The 16,565-nt window shown below is 35.1% G+C and overlaps 1 protein-coding gene across 8 annotated transcripts in view; it reads right to left on the minus strand.

The window, feature by feature from the left end:
• The window catches only part of LOC122415109 (protein alan shepard), a 60,885-nt gene that overhangs the window by 21,201 nt on the left and 23,119 nt on the right, over window positions 1–16,565 (minus strand). For 2 of the 8 annotated variants that reach the window (XM_043426974.1, XM_043426973.1), the window contains exons 2-5: window positions 10,658–11,053; window positions 9,921–10,135; window positions 8,559–8,617; window positions 8,035–8,126 (exon numbers count right to left, since the gene is read on the minus strand). In XM_043426974.1, the coding sequence (XP_043282909.1) occupies window positions 8,035–8,126; window positions 8,559–8,617; window positions 9,921–10,135; window positions 10,658–11,053 (762 nt within the window). Of the gene's footprint in view, window positions 1–7,980; window positions 8,127–8,558; window positions 8,618–9,920; window positions 10,136–10,657; window positions 11,054–16,565 lie in introns of all 8 variants that reach the window. The other 6 variants (XM_043426972.1, XM_043426968.1, XM_043426966.1 and 3 more) reach the window with 4 other exon arrangements.

Genomic DNA, 16,565 nt, shown 5'->3' on the forward strand with positions numbered 1-16,565 from the left:
CATCGTTAATCAGTTTGAATTACGCAATTCGCAAGGGTGTGGAATTTTGATAGTCCGAGAAGAAAAAGAAGACGAAGAGGTATGGAAAAAAAAGAGAGGTAAAGGGAGGGAGAGAGAGAGAGAGAGAGAGAGAGAGAGAGAGAGAGAGAGAGAGAGAGAGAGAGAGAGAGAGAGAGAGAGAGAGAGAGAAAGAGAGAAGACAAGTAGATGAAAAAAACGGGAAAGAGAAAGAGAAGATCTCTAACCAGTCATGAAATCACATTTTATATATTCATTAAATTCATTTTACTCAGCAAATGGAGTAAGCGGTAATTAATTTCTCGAGGAAACGAATTCTCGAAACAATTATGAACAACCAGCAGCGCAACGTCAGAGGTGCTATTTACATCGAAATCGGATTTTTGAGTCAATAAAAAAGAGTTATTCAAGTATAAAAATCGTCATGGAATGGAACCAATGTGGATTAAATAAATTCTATATCACTTCCCATCTATTTTTTAATTACCGTATAGTGCTTCGAAATTTCGTGAAACAATTCCTTTCAAAATTTTGAAATGAATCTATTTTTCTAACAAAAATTAAATAATGAGTAACATTTTCGTTTCTAATACTCAAACTATATGATTGCAAATGGAGACAGTAAAAAGATTTTTTTTTCTTTGACTCTGCCGAGTCTCCATACCTCGATAAAATTTGTGACATGCTTCATGACATTTTACATTAGCCATATTTTCGAATGACGGCTCTCGAAACTCAGTTTTCTAATTTTTTTTTGTTTTTTCAAAATACGTTCAATTTTTCTACGTTCCTTTTGTTTTTACGACATTGATAGCTCAACTTGCAAAAACGTGAAAAAAGTTGTCCTCACTGCGGCCAATAATCGTGCCCCGTTTGTGTTACAATTCTCAATGTAGTTCGAACAGCAATTTCAAAAAAATTCAAAACGAATTTTATGTTTTCATGAACGCAAATATGCAATTTATGAGTGTTTAGCGGGCGAAAAGAAGATGAAGCTGCACACTCGAATTATACAACATGGGATAACAAGCACAGTATAAGCTTTATATAACGCCACGCAACAATTTTTTTTTTATATATTCTTGTCTATTAAATACAGTGAGAAAAAATTAGACGAAAGAATGAATTGGTCGCAGTATAACAATTCATGAACGACAAAACGCGACTTATGAAGTATCAATGATGAGCAAATACACGCAATCATGTACTGCAAAAAACAGCGAGATGGAAAAAGAGAGAGAGAGAGAGAGAGAAAAGAGGGAGAGCTAGAGAGAAAGAGGAGGTTAGAGGGAGAGAGAGATAGAAAGAGAGAGAGAGAGAGAGAGAAAGAGAAACTATGGCTTGTGTCATGGTATGTTGTAAGTGGCTAATCTTACTTACTACTTTATGTACAATTTTCCAATTCGAGACCAATCCAGTCTTTTATTTTTTTCATAAAAAAAGAATCTCACTAAGCATTGAAATATTTGACCAACGGTTTGCTGCACACAACCAAGCATCGTCTCAGGCAATTATTTCGAGATCCACCATGCTTTTCGATGATAATAAAAAATGATAATAAAAATTATTTCCAACACCCGCACATATATGCATACGTGCGGGCGCGCGAAGTGACTCTCTTCAAATCTCATAATCAGCAGTTGCAGTAACGGAATATAGGACGCTAATTAAAATATGAGCCTTTAATGTTGATATCCAGGGTTTGCCCAGTCATTTTTTATTTTCTATTATAACATGGGGAAAACGGCTTGCTGCTCATTCATTCATACAATGGTATGTTTCGCCGAGAGTGAAAAATTTCGAAATTTACTAAAAATTCATATTATAACTATAGAATAACTGTAGAAAGATTAACCATAAACAGACAAAAGATGTTCTTCATGGAGCTTTTGAGGTCTTATCCAAACAACTGCTCAGGCATTATTGTACGTTCATCCGTTAACGGGTTATGAAATGAAAAAGCAGCAAGGTGTCATCCTTGTGTTATTTGAATGGAAAATAGAAAATCATGATGAGCAACCCCTAATTATTAATATTAACAGCACATATTTCAACCAGCGTTTCATTTTTCGTTCCTGCAACTGCTGAAACAGAAATCAAGGAAAAAAGTCGATATTTTTTAACCACCAAATATATAAATAATGTATTACGCCAAGTCTGTCACTTTTGGATGTCCAACTTTCTGTTTCTCTTCAAATCTTTTTTTGTGTTATATCCATTGATAGAAACTTTCTTAAATTTAAAAAAGAAAAAAATTTCTTCATTCATTCTCGAGGTAGGATTTTTTCGAAATTTCTTTATATCCTTTCCAAATGCTAGTAACTTTGCGCAAAATGAGGCGAATTGAACGTTTTGTTCAAGAATCTTAATTTTTCATTGCGCTTGTTGAAAAAAAAAAATGAATTAGATAATGTCCATCTTATCTACTGTTTGACAGCTTAAGCCTATCGGTTGTTTTGAACGAAAATAAGAGTTATACGCCATTCTCATGCTAGCAGAGAACTGTAACATTTATTTTTTTGAACAAATCAAGGATGTTCGATTAAATCATGTAACTACTTTTCAGATATCTTTCTTGTATTCGCGCAAGTGAAATATCACTTGAGAGCCAAAGACGTCGATTTTTAAAAATTGGGCATTCCTTATTTTTTTCGTGGAATCCTCTATTTTCCGAAACTAATTTCACCGTTGAGGAATTTTTCCTTGTACTTTTTATCTAAAGGATCCAAAAATTTTATTTATCAAAGGTTTGTTTGCTGGTACAGTAACTGATTCAGAAATATCATTTCGTCACATCCAATAATTTTTTATCACAATCGACTTCGATTTTCAGTATTTACATGAATTTCCTATTTTTTATTGTCCTTTCTACACTTGCTAATGTTCACCGAAGTAGGATTAAAAATGGCGGATTTATTGTCATGTTTCTGTAGCACCCAATTAAAAGGAAATTTACGTTAGTTCTCAAACCCAAATCACACGAACGGATACAGAAAATACTAGAAACGACATAATTTAGGTAAAATTCCCCCCTTAATGAGGAATATAGAACATTCCTTATTTGTTGCGTCGTCGTAAAATGGTAGCTTTTTATTTCTTGGGGAGCGTAGAACTGATTGGATACTTAAATTTCAGACTTCTTCAATATGTACTACAGAAATATGAAATTAAATCCACTTATTGGTGGTCCATTTCGGTGGACAATAGCCAGTGGACCATGTAAAAATATATGAAATTTTTGTATGTTTACAATATATAGAAGGAACGGTTGGTACTAAAGAGTTTTTTTGGGCTCGCTGATTACAAATCTACACATAAAATTAGGAAATTCGAGATGGCAGATCCCATATGGTGTGCTAAGGAACAGTCAATTTTCATAATCACATCCAATTGACCATACTGAATCTACCATTTTGAATACGTTAGTACTTGACATTAGATTTGCCAAAAACCCTCTAGTATCGACTATTTCTGTCGTCAAATGTCTATAGATGTACGCGAACAATGCGATGTAGAGTTGACACCCTGCCTGTCAAACGGCTTTTTGAATTATCAGTCCGTCATTTTGAATTTCTCAATTTCAAGTGGAGAATTGTAATCAGCGTCCCCAAATCTGAGGGTACACTAGTTATAGCCAAGTTAGCATCGCCCGCCAAATGGCGGGCTCATCAATGAAGGGTTTAAAGGATTCTGCGACAGAAAATGAAAAAATATCAAATCTCCAAAGATCGAGGTTTTTTTGCTTCGAGTTGTGAAACAGTAAAAAAGATGGACATAATCTAGTAATTCACGCTATTTTCCGGAAAGTGCAATATAAAACAAAGATTAGCAAAAAGTTTAAAGCTATCTATTTTTCGCAGTTACAAGAATTAAAAAAAAAAAACAAAAAACAAAAAACAAATCATTGAGTTCCGGAAAAGAACTATGTCGAGAACTGATGGACAAAAAATTTGTTAAATTCAGGAGAGGTTATTGCAGTGGATACAACAAAAGAAAGAAGTTTTAATGAAATCGAAAAAAAAAGATTTAAAAGCTTGCTCACCTGGCATTGAATACCCCATATATATTACGATTAATTGTACTTAGCACTCAGTACCTCAAGACCATTTTTAGAACATGCAGCGTAACTAAAAAACTCCATTCTTTGTACGGAATTAACAAGAAGTCTCGATTTGTTTATTATGTCGAAGAGAAAATCACTTTTAAATGAAAATCACGAAATAAAAAATCGGGTCTCAATGTTCAGATCTACGGTTTTTTTAAAACAATAAATATATTTTAATAATGAAGAGCGTCAAGATTGGCTTTGCCGATGTGGGATTTGTGATGAAGCGGCTAGTAAAAGATTTTGAAACGCAAAATTACTATTTGAAAATTGAATCTTTGGGTTCCAAAGCGCGACAGTTCTTTAGTTTTCAATGTTTTCATATGATTTTAGTTCAGGCGATAGCCGCTGTTTTATAGATTAAAATGCTTTTCAGTCTTTTGATTCCTGTGGAGTAATGTAACACTGAATCTACCTGAGTTATTGGAGTTAAAAAATTCTGTCATAGAGTTGAAATATCAATGAATGGATTTTCCAAATTTCAGAAGCTCTTTTTCTTTGCCGTGGAAAAAACCCGATAAATCCCAATAAGGAATTGAAAAAAAATTCTAGTCAATCGAGCATGATCACATGTAACTGTTTACCCTCGATTTTGTCATTACTCTGCAGTGGTCTCCCAGTTTCGCTGCGTGTTTTAAAAATCTTTTTTTTTTTTATTAAAAATGATTTTTCCTATATACCATTTTTCAATGTTAAAAACTCATATAGTATTCAAACATGGTCAATATTTGATTTCCATACTTCTTCCTTGCTGTTCTTTTTTATTATGGTTCACGATTCAATTTTATTTTTTGTATTGCATTTTTTGTTTTGATTCAGAAATGTCTTAACGCCGAAACGACCATGTCAAAGTGACTTCGCACCAAAACGTCCCTACGCCCAAACGGCCGCGCTAAACCGTCCTCGCACCTAAACGTCTACGCGCAAGAAGTTTTCGCGCTAAAACGTAAACCACCCGTATTTTTCAGTTTCATGAAATAAGTAATGGATATAGAGGATACCGGGACAAAATGGGGCCCTAGGGAATATCCTGCTTATTAGAAGTTTGAGAAGTTTCTTATTTCGCTTGCTCTCAAACACCAAGAAACGTACTATAATTTGCACTCTGACAGCTTTTTTTAAAAATAATTGAAAAAATAAATTAGAATTTCAACAAATTTCTCATTTTTTCCAACGTTCGTTGTTTCAAAATTTTTGTCTTTTCCCTCCTTTTTGAAATATTTTTAAAAAATCTTGAAAGTAATTCTTTTTTGCTTTCCTGGAAAAAATGTATCAAACTGCAAGAATGTGCAAAAAAATTAATTTTCGTGATTTTTGAAGTATCCCGTTTTATCCTGGTCTTCCCTATATTATTTTTGTCATCTTCTCAAACGAAACAATTTATTTTTTGGCCGTTGCCCTTTGAAGTCTTAGAATCATGATATTTTGTGTATCTTTATCGCTCTGTGCGCTGGATGTGACACTTTGAATAGTGTTTCTTAAAAAATGAGTCGATGTATAAAGTATTAAGATTTTGATAATTTTATAATTTTAAGTATTTTAGATAGATAGATTAGACAATTTAGAATTTAGATAGAATTAGATAATTAGCATTTTCAAAAAACTGATTTTTTTTATTGCATTTTTCAAAAATATACATATTCAAAAGTATCATTCTAACATTTTATAAAGATCTGAACAGTCTAAATGTACTTTTGAGCGACGTTCACTTAGCTACCTGAGCGCGTTAATACTTGCCTTTGTTAACGCGTTTTTCACAAACTGATATTTTTGAACGACTTGTTGATGAAATTTCCAAAACTATTGAACCGATACTCACCAAAATTCTACCATATGTTCTTTATGACTATAGCTATAGCGCATATCTTATGATTTTTTTAATTTGGCGTTCAATTATTTTTTTCAAAAAACGATGGAAATAACGTGCTTTCGCGTGGTTTTTGTGTATTTCAATAGTATACTTAAAAGGTTTAACACTCTATGACTTAATATAATCAAGTCAATATTTAACTTAAATATATAATAACTTAAACCCATCAAAAAAATTCATGAAAATAGCCTTTTTATGCGCATCTAATTAGGGTAGACCCCTTAAAATGTTGAAGTTTTTATACCATAAATGATGCTTTATTTTGGTTTTCATGACACATGCGGTGGTGAACGTTGCCCTGCAAATTGTTGCTCATACTTGGATTCCCGTATTTGTGTATGACTTCGTTCCAATTATTTTTTTTTATATTCAGTGACGATAATCAATAAAAGTAATGAATGAAAACGACAATGGAATGATCAAATAAAATCTATTGGCTGAGTTAGGACAATCATTGACAGTTAGTTCACGTTTTAATAAACGGTTAGTTAATCTATTATTAAATGCAATATATCTACAATATCGTTTTTTCGCCAAAAGAACAAAGTCATCTTGATAACCGAAACATACGAGTATTTATTGAGTTTTATAAAAAAAATTGAATGAAAATGAAATATTGTTATGAAATAAATTATGTTCTATTGTCATACCAATGTGAAATAATCTGTGAACTCGCGGTTCCTCGCGAAATGAGTACGACTTTAGCAATCGTACGACTTCCCCAACGACTTAACGGCTTGACATAACTTCATATGACAAATTACACGATGTTGTAAGTGTACGTGTATCCATGTACGAATATTATATCATTGAAACTAAAATTGCACATGTTCCAAAAATAATTACGATTGATACACAACACATTTTTTTGTGTGGTGACGAAAGTATTACGGTAGAATATCTTTCGTGTCTGTGCTGCCATTAATTAACGGGTCTCGCTTAGCATTTTAATGAAAATCTTTTTTGTTTCTGTATTGAGCCAGTTATGGCAATATTTCCAAAAATATTGTCATAATTTCTCTATAAAGAAATCGTTTCTGAAACTGGAGTTTATAAAGTAACGCCTTAGTTGCTTCTACGACCTGCCTTCTTTCAATCGAATTCTATATATTGTAGGAGCCGCTACCGCGTTTCTTGACATCTCGCTACATTGATTTTATTTTTTATTTTTTTAATATTTGTAGACGTATATGAACTCGAATGTGTTTTTGACATGTAAATAGCAGCATTGTGTAGCCGAAGTATAATAGCAAGCATCGACCGGTTCATAAGTATGTAAGACAATAGTAGTATGGTAGTAGTGGTAGTAGTAGTAGTAGTAGTTGTAGTAGTAGTGGCAGTGGCAGTGGCAGTAGTACCAGTGGCGATAGTGAAGGTATGACAATCGAAAGTATTTGAGAGGTTTGCCATAATCGTTTTATTTAGTAGGGAATAAACGTCAAATGGAGTTGTGAGAAAATTTTATCACCAAAAGATCCATTGGAGATTGCGTAAAAAACATACTGTATTATCGTTCAATTGCAAGGTAGACGATGAATATATTTCATATTTTCGAGGCAGAAACTTTTTTTTCAGTTTTATTCGATGGAATTTCTAAATTAAAGAAAATAAGGTAAACCACCGGCGAAAAGATTTTTAAAAAGTGGATTTTTATACCATTTCGCTAGTAGTTGATATAAACAAATTAATTGACTTTATTTTTCGTTCAATATTTTCGCCCATTTTATCTCTCAATGACATTAAGTAGGAAAACAGATACGAGAATAGCGATGAAATAAGAAGGAATATAAAAGGGGTAGAGTGATAGAAACGAAGAATTGTGAAAGAGACAAATGATTGAGAGTTGACTGAAGAGGTAGACGAAAGAGAGAGAGAGAGAGAGAGGGGGGGAGGAGGGAGGGAGGGAAGGAGCGAGAGAGGGAGAGAGAGAGAGAGAGAGAGAGAGAGAAAGAGAGAGAGGTTTACTGTTACTCTGGTATTACTGTACTTGCATGCACAACCAACGTACACTGGCCAGTCTACGATGCAACCAGATACCCACTTTCGCCATCTGTGCTTGGATGCCCTTGGCGACCAGTGCTTTCACAGCACCCTCAGCCGCCACCGGTGACTCAAAGTCTACAAAGCCATAACCTGTAACATAAACAATTTCATATCTTCAAGAATAATTGTCAATTTTGTTAATTATGATCAATTTTCATATGACGAGGGTCCATGGGAATTAAAGAACGTGGACAACAAGGCCCACATGAAAATGATGAAAATGAAAAACTCCAATACCGGTCAAGTTCGTTACAAGAACCATGCGCAAAATCAAATTCTCAGTTAATTCACTTTTTCTCTAATTAACCAACGTAAATAGAGAAAAATAATGAAATTTTGCATGGCACGAAGAAAAAAGTATTCAACATCCACGAGTATACTCGCGACATTTCATATGAAAATGGCGTTGGAATAGTTCAGTTTAATTAGCCCCGAATTCCACAAGAACAAAAAATTGAAAAAAAAAATAAAAAAAATATTTCAAATATAGAAAACTAAAAAGTGTTGAATTCAACTAAGTACCTTTACATTTATTTGTATTTTTGTCGAGAATCGCCTTGGTCGATGTTATGGTTCCGTATCTGAAAAAGCAAAGTATATTTATAATTTGCGTACTAGTAGAAACCTTCATTAATTCATACACTAGTTCTTAGGGAAAGTTTATTCAAGAGGTGCAGAGGTTAGCCAATTTTTTTGTAGGTTGTTTGAACCCATAGGAATGTAACCCCGAGTTTTCGTAAAAGTCTGCATTTAAGCAATAAAAGTTATTGGAAAAAAAATCGATATTTTTGAGTTAGCACTCGGGACTCATTTTATCGAAAGAAGTTTCAAATAAAAGTTGTTCATCATAACGTCCTCTATGGAAAAAAAAAACCACTATTGTTTTGCGATCATTTTGAAGGTAATGATCAAATTTGTTAACGAAGTCGCTCGCACGGGGCTGCGAAGCGAGAGAAGGTACCTTCGCCGCGCTGTCCAGTCGGGCGGCAGGCTCTGCGCCATCGATAAATGTGATGATAAAATTCCTCCTGAAGGTCGGAATTTTTTTGAATTCCGTAGCTGGAAGACTGAGGAAAGCTATCGAATTTGATTTTTGCAAAAATCTTAATTACAGCAACAGAAAATTGAAAAAACGTTAAAATATTCATATCTCGATCTGTAATCAAGATATCGTGACTTTGTTTTTTTAAATTGTTCGTTTTACAAAAGCGCATTAAATGGAGAAAAATTTATCTAGCTATCTTCGTAAGTTTGATCAGAATTAGTATTTGTTTATAACGAAAATCGTCAAAAAACAGTATTTATTATCAACAAAGACGATTTTTTTTCATTTGTTTCGTGTACAATGACACGAAGCTTCTCGATTTTTTTCTACGCTGTAGGCCTTCATCGGGAAATTCTATTGAAGGTCAAAGTTTTTTACCATTTTCTTGGGGTTTAGCTCTCTTGCATCATATATAGACTTCAAAACGATATCATCACAAATAATTGATTGCGATTTAAAATAAATTGTTAATTTTTTTTTTTCATTTGCAATTAATCGCTTAAATAACAATGCTAGCGCATTTTTTCATAGGACCTTTTCCATGGAGAACGTTATGATGAACAACTTTTATTTGAAACTTTTTTCGATAGAACGCATTTCAACAGTGTTAACTCAAAAAAACCGATTTTTTCCAATAATTTTTATTGTTAAAATCTAGGATGGATTTTTATGTCGGGGTTACATTCCTATGGGTCCAAACAACCTACCAAAAAATTGGCTAACCTCTGCGGCTTTTGAATAAAACTTTGTGAAATATGGTCCAAGGGGACTGGACTACAAAAAGTCTCGCTTCGATCGGGCTTTATTTTCAAAGACCCATATAAGAATGTGATACTCACTGAGAACACATGTTCACGAGATCCTTGTCGGTTGTTTTTTGATCAAGGCCTCGTATGTAGAGGTTTGTTTTTGACAATTGTTCAGGCTGTTGTCCCTGCATAGCGTTGTTGCTCAGACTCGTGCTCATCGTACCGCTCTGACTTCCGGTCGCGCTGCTCGAGCTACTGTGCGTATTCGCCGGCGATGATGCTGTTGGTACCCTTTGTCCACCATACTGTTAGATCAAGATTACATTTCTAGTTATGCTTACGGAATGAGATTACCTAGACGACTGATTTCTTTATAAATAACTTTATATAAAGTTTATTCTGTGGCAACACGAAATAGGTGTATTTCCAATATTGGAAAAAAAAAAACTCGGATTAAATAATAACTTTTAACATTACTTATTAGCAAAAAAATTATGTCGAATAGTTTCGTTGATCATCTCGTCGTTTATACCGAATTGATTTGAAATTTAAAAAAAGTACTAGTTATTGATTAAAAGTCGAAAGACCGGAAAATGGAGTTGTTATAAAAATCGGCATATTCGCGTAAATAAGAGTGCAGCAGCTCTCGCCTTTGGATTTTCTTTTACACGCTGCTTTTCCTTTTAATACTTGAGATCGAGCCGCTACCGCATCTCTTGATATGAAACAGTAAGTGACTATAGATGGAATTGCGATTATGAGAATAGGAAGTGGGAGCAGGTGGGATGTGACCTTGGAGTAAAAAAAAATACGAGTTCTGAAATTACCGAGGCATGCTGAGCGTAGGCAGTAGCCGCGTAAGGATTCGTCGTGGGCGGAAGTTGCTGAGCTCCGACTGGAATCTGTGCGGCTGCGGCTGCGGCTGCGGCAGCAGCACTTGGATACCTCGTATACGGTGGATAACCGGCTGCTGCGGCTGCCGCTGCCGCGTGAGACGGTGCCGCACCCCATGCTGTACCGCCGGCACCGCTGGCCCTATATTGCACCGGGTTACCTCCTCTCGGTCCACCACCAGCGCCACCTTTCAATCCGTGCCCTCCAGCGCTCGGTCCTACACCCACTCCGACACCACCCCCGCCACCGCCGCCACCGCCTCCTGCTCCCCCACTTCCAGCATTACCGTTGTTCGCACCCGCGTACGTTGGACGTGGTCCGTTCGTACCCTGATAATCATGACACTTGTTACATCAATTCTATCAACATTCTTCTTTTTTCTCATCCATCCGCATGCTTAAGACTATTCACGCTATATTTTTACACAATAAGTACAGTTCACGGTTTTTTTCTCTATCAATCGTGACTAATTGAAAACGGTAGTCAATTTTTCTTATTCCGAGTCATTTCTAATAGAAACTATGTATATTAAGATTTTGAAAAACCAATCTCATTGCATTTATTTCCAGTGAAAATTACGGTTTCAGCGTTCGAAATAGTGCAAATTATGGCGGACATTTTATATTATTTTTTAAATTAAATACAATACGTGTTATTAGGTCAAACTTGCTCCTTCTTCCTCAAGATAAAAAAATCTTGAGGAAAGCAATTATTACGTCTACCATCATTATTAGTTCGTTGTTATACTCCTACCCGCATTTTCGTTATTTTTTAATGATATTTTCCATCAAATGACGTACAAAACCCATCAATATTTTTCTCAACTTTTCAATGAATATGAGCGATTTATTATCGATTTGACAATATTATTGTTGCATGCGTGATCATTTTTTTGTACTTGATGACCCTTCCATTATGCAATGCGTCGATAAAATAGTCAAGATTTCAGCGAGTATTGCTCATTTCGTTTTTTCAAGCCATTCATTTTCAAGCCCCGATTCAGTGCCATTCGGCCGTTAAGGAGCTTGAGAAAAATGTTTTTTCAAGTCAAGACTGAAACTTCCAACAAACAACGTAAACCGTTAATACGTTTTATGGATGATGAAAGAAAGTTTCAAATTACCAACGGCAAATTCACGCCTTGCTTCATCATTCATACAGAATATTTCCGTCAAAAGTTTAGGAAAATCTGTTTATTTTTGTGGACTAAGTATTAATATTATTCATTTCATTCCATTCCATTCATTTCGCTCTGTCCTGAATATTTTTTTCAAACTTTAATATTTGGAAAACGCTCATCATTTTCGTCAATTGTTGCATTCCTGTCTCATGACTTATAAGCGTTTATTTGATTCCTCTTGTGATAGCAGATAGTTGAAAATGTTTTAATTGAAACTACATCCATCTTGGAATCGTTTAATATTATTCTCATAATTATGATCAGTTTGCTTGTAGGACAAAGTGAAAATAATTCATTACATCAATGGGTCGAATAAATTTCAAAGTTTTTTGATAAAGTTCCTATTCGTGGTTGTCGAAAAAGTTTAAAGAGAATAGATATTCGCGTATATCGGTGAAGGAAAGAGAGATAATGCTTGGGTATAATTAGTAGTGAGAGGTCTACGAGACCGGACGTTACTTCCGGTTCGCATTCCACACTCTCCGTCTCTAATTCTCTCATCTTTCACTCCCGCGCGTCATGTATCACCGATTTTTGTTCACACGATTTTCGTACTGGTACACATTTATATAAGGAAATCTTGTGCGAGAAAGATTGCCGATAATGCAGTTGGAAATGGTACATATATTCGTTGGGAATGATTTCTGCTAATGCGTTTCTTCGAAAGATTTCGAAAATTAATAAAAATGAAAACAAATGATACAACTTGGTGGATAAGAAACATCTGCCAGGAGAGCTCTGGCCGTTTTTAACCTTTTTCATTTCGTCTTATTTACTCTTATAGAACAGAAAACGATACCGACCGTACATGAATCCAATCGATAAACGATAACAAGATGAGCTTAAAAAAATACGAATATCGTTATAATTCCTATCGAATGGAACTGTTGGATGAAATTTCCACAACATAACAGAACCGCCGTCCTCTGATACTCTTGTGTACGCGTATGTGTTTCTTGGCAGATTATTGCGATATTCTAGTTCCAACTGTAGGCACAGTTGATATGAGAATTACGGTAGCAAAATTTAGTACATCCGAGATTCGGCTGAGACACTGAGAAGGAAGATAATGCGTGAAAATCAACGTGAAAAAAAAGAAAGAAGGAGAAAGACAAAACATAAGAATAAGTGAATGAGGGGTGCAGTTGAACCAGTCTGCAATTCTCTCCGTCTTCCTTCTCGTAGCTCGCAATGTCTCATCGTGAACCCAAGCTACGAAAGAGAGCGAGCGAGAAGGGGGAGAGGAGACCGGGAACGAATGCCAACGGACATTCCACATTTCGCTTCACCTTGAGAAACGCTCGGCACCGCGTTCGATTCGTGGCAATGCTCAATCAAATCTATACCGGAATTCATGCATGCGCATATATCAATCCTCTTGAACCCTTGAGCGAACGAGCGTACGCATCAGTTATCCGACTTTTTATTCGGTTATTTCCGGGTAACGCTTTTTTTGCCCCCCTTTTTTTTATCATTCGTTTATATCGATACCACCAATTGAATACTAAAAATACCCTTGTAACGTGTATCAACTGATTGTTTTAGGGCAATTAACGACGCTGAAGTTTCCAACGTTGGAGTCCAACGAAATGAATGAAAATAAAATGATTTATCCATCAGCTTTTTATTTCACGAATCATAATTGTGTGGATTGAAAAAATACAAAGTGTATCAACTGATTGTTTTAGGGCAATTAACGACGCTGAAGTTTCCAACGTTGGAGTCCAACGAAATGAATGAAAATAAAATGATTTATCCATCAGTTTTTTATTTCACGAATCATAATTGTGTGGATTGAAAAAATACAAAGTACAAATTCGACTGAAAATAAATTGAAGAATTACTGGAATTATTGGGCAGTTTTTTAGATCATTTCGTTGGACTCCAACGTTGGAAACTTCAGCATCGTGGCAATTAATAGAAGCACGTATTCGAATAAACATTCAGTCAGTACTCAATACTGCAGAAACATACGGTGTTCTTAAGCGTTGATTAAATGGACATTTCTTTAACAAAAAGTTATTTAACGATGCGTCGATCTTATTCCGTAGTTAGAAATTGCCATCCATCTGTACCAAGTACACGCCATGAATGCATTTTCATTCAGAATACTTCGAGTGATGCGGAATAATAACGGGATCAGAGTGTGAATTCATGAATAAATTTGAGATCGGAGCTGCAATATGTACCGGTTGCGCGCACTCGCAGTTATGTGCTCTTAGGGTCACTTCATATCGTTTTCCCTTGTTATTTAAGAGAGGTTTTCCGACACTCCGTTGCTCTCTGACTACGTTTACACGGCGCTTTTATTCCGGTTTTGTATACGCAGGCGGGTATATTTATGTATATCAATAGACATGTAGTTTGTATATCTATATTAATATAACTAAACCGGAATAAAGGCGCCGTGTAAACGTAGTCGATGTCTTCTTCTAACACCCCAACGCCCCGATATAAATTTTATTTACGAGTGCTCCTACCAGCGTCTTTCTATAAACATTGATAAGAAGTGAAACTACTTTAGAAGTAGTAATTGGTGAGGAAAAATGGACGATGGAAATGAATGAGTTGCATGGAAATTTCAACTACGCCCTGACCACGTCTTTTAAAATAGTACGCTTTCATCGACTACGGTTTATTTTTTCTTAGAAATAGAAATTTCGATATATCGAAATGCGAAGTCTTCGTTCGTTGCCACGGTTTTGTTTATCCGTTGCGATGAATCGTTGCCAAGCGTCATTATTATTAGATAGTTTCTTTGTTGCTAAAGCGGGCATTTATAGCGCCCGCGTAGTTGTTAGTGAAATAAAAATAAGAGCGATGACGTGAAACCGCTTATACTTGATGAATAGTGCCACATACAAAGTGTATGCGCTCTCCTGATCAGTTCACTGACAGATATGCGCGTATGAATAAGTGTAAAAAAGGTTAATTTCGTTCAAAGGCGATTGTCAACGTCGGCGGTTTCGTTTTCATCATATGGGACGAAACAAGCTCATTTGTTTTACTAACCTATACAGCGCGTGTGCTTATACGTTTATATATTGATAGTTTCATTTATGGACTATATACCAATACGTTTATGCTCGAGCAGAGTACACTGCTATGCGCGCCTTTGAGCTTTCTGTTAAATACGAGCGGGCACGGGAGAAAAATGAGAATAAGGCGTTTTCAAATTCGAATTAAAAAAAATTTTATTCAATAATGATTGTTGGAAATTTTATTTACAATAATAAAGAAAATTTTGTTATGAATCTCGTATTTTTATTTCTTCCAGCACGAAATTTTCAGATCTCTGATATTTTTCTTATTCAATGATTTAGCAATCTCGTTTTCAATAAGCAAAAAAAAATAAATATTTTTTAATTGTGACTCGATATAATTTTGTAATAAGTGAGACTTTCCTTGTCTTGTCTCGAACATAAAAGAATTAACCGTGAATTCAACTTATTAAAACAAAAATGTCAAATTCTCACTCACAATCAGAAACAATGAAAAAATAATAAAAAAGGAATTTACATAAGGAATCTAGAAATAAAACGAACCCGAACTATTCCGGCAATTCTAACGCGAAATAAAAGAAATTCCAACCATAAATCTTAAGACCAAACGGAGTAGAATGTCATTATTATTGTCCTCTGAGTGCTTTCTACGTAAGCGAGTTGTAGGTAAGAATTTCAAGACAACACGAGACAAGACTGCCTCTCGATGATTCCACGCTCAGCCTTTTGTGCGCTTTCAAACAAAGAAATAATAATAATTCTTCCGGATTTTTTGACCAGTTTTCTGATTTGTTCTTCAGTTTAATCTCGCGCCTAGTATTCCCCCTCTAAATTTGTTCATATGTACAAGCCGCGATTGGTCAAATGAACCAGTGTGTACGTTGCGCATGTGCGATAATTTTCTATTTATCTGAGAATTGTAAAATAAATCGAATTTCACAAAAATGATAAGTTGAAATTTCCATCTAATAGCTTAAAAAGAATATGACCTTAAAATTTCAATTGTAATCTGATCAGAAATCGACTTATTAAGGTAGGAGTCGTATGACAATCAAGTTCAAAAGTTTCTGTCTAATGGCAGTGAGTAAAAATCACTTGGTTAATCGCAGAGCACCCGATGAAACTTTTGAACTTGTACAGGCAGCTTGGGCGTTAGTGTGTGTAGCAACTGATATTCCAATATACAAGTGAACTAGCCTAACACAAAAATGTAGCAAGGCCGCAGTTCGTATTGATTCTCTCGTAATTTCGTTGGTTGTATTGTGTTACGTATATAAACACAATAATTCGATTACTATTCGAAAAGGATCCATGTCTCTCCATCTTTGTCGTAGCAATAATTTTCATCAATCTCTCTGCAATTGTATTATCAGACTTGGAGATGATCATTATCATTGTTATCGAGCTGCATTATCAAATATTGGATATTTTTTTCTTTGGAGAATATAAATAGAACAACCCAAGATAAGAGTGACAAAAAAAAGCAGGAGGTTCCAAATATATATAGCAAAGAAGTAAACGCATTGTCTGGAGAAACATTTAGGAAACGGCTTAATTCTAGTAGTCTGTACGCCAGTGAACATTTTTTGGAACTTATTTTCGCACGCCCTGTTTATCGTAGATTTGGTTCTATTAAGAGGATGGATCAGTCAGTATATC

This window comes from Venturia canescens, chromosome 8 (genome assembly GCF_019457755.1).
Source record: "Venturia canescens isolate UGA chromosome 8, ASM1945775v1, whole genome shotgun sequence".
Classification (NCBI taxonomy): domain Eukaryota; kingdom Metazoa; phylum Arthropoda; class Insecta; order Hymenoptera; family Ichneumonidae; genus Venturia; species Venturia canescens.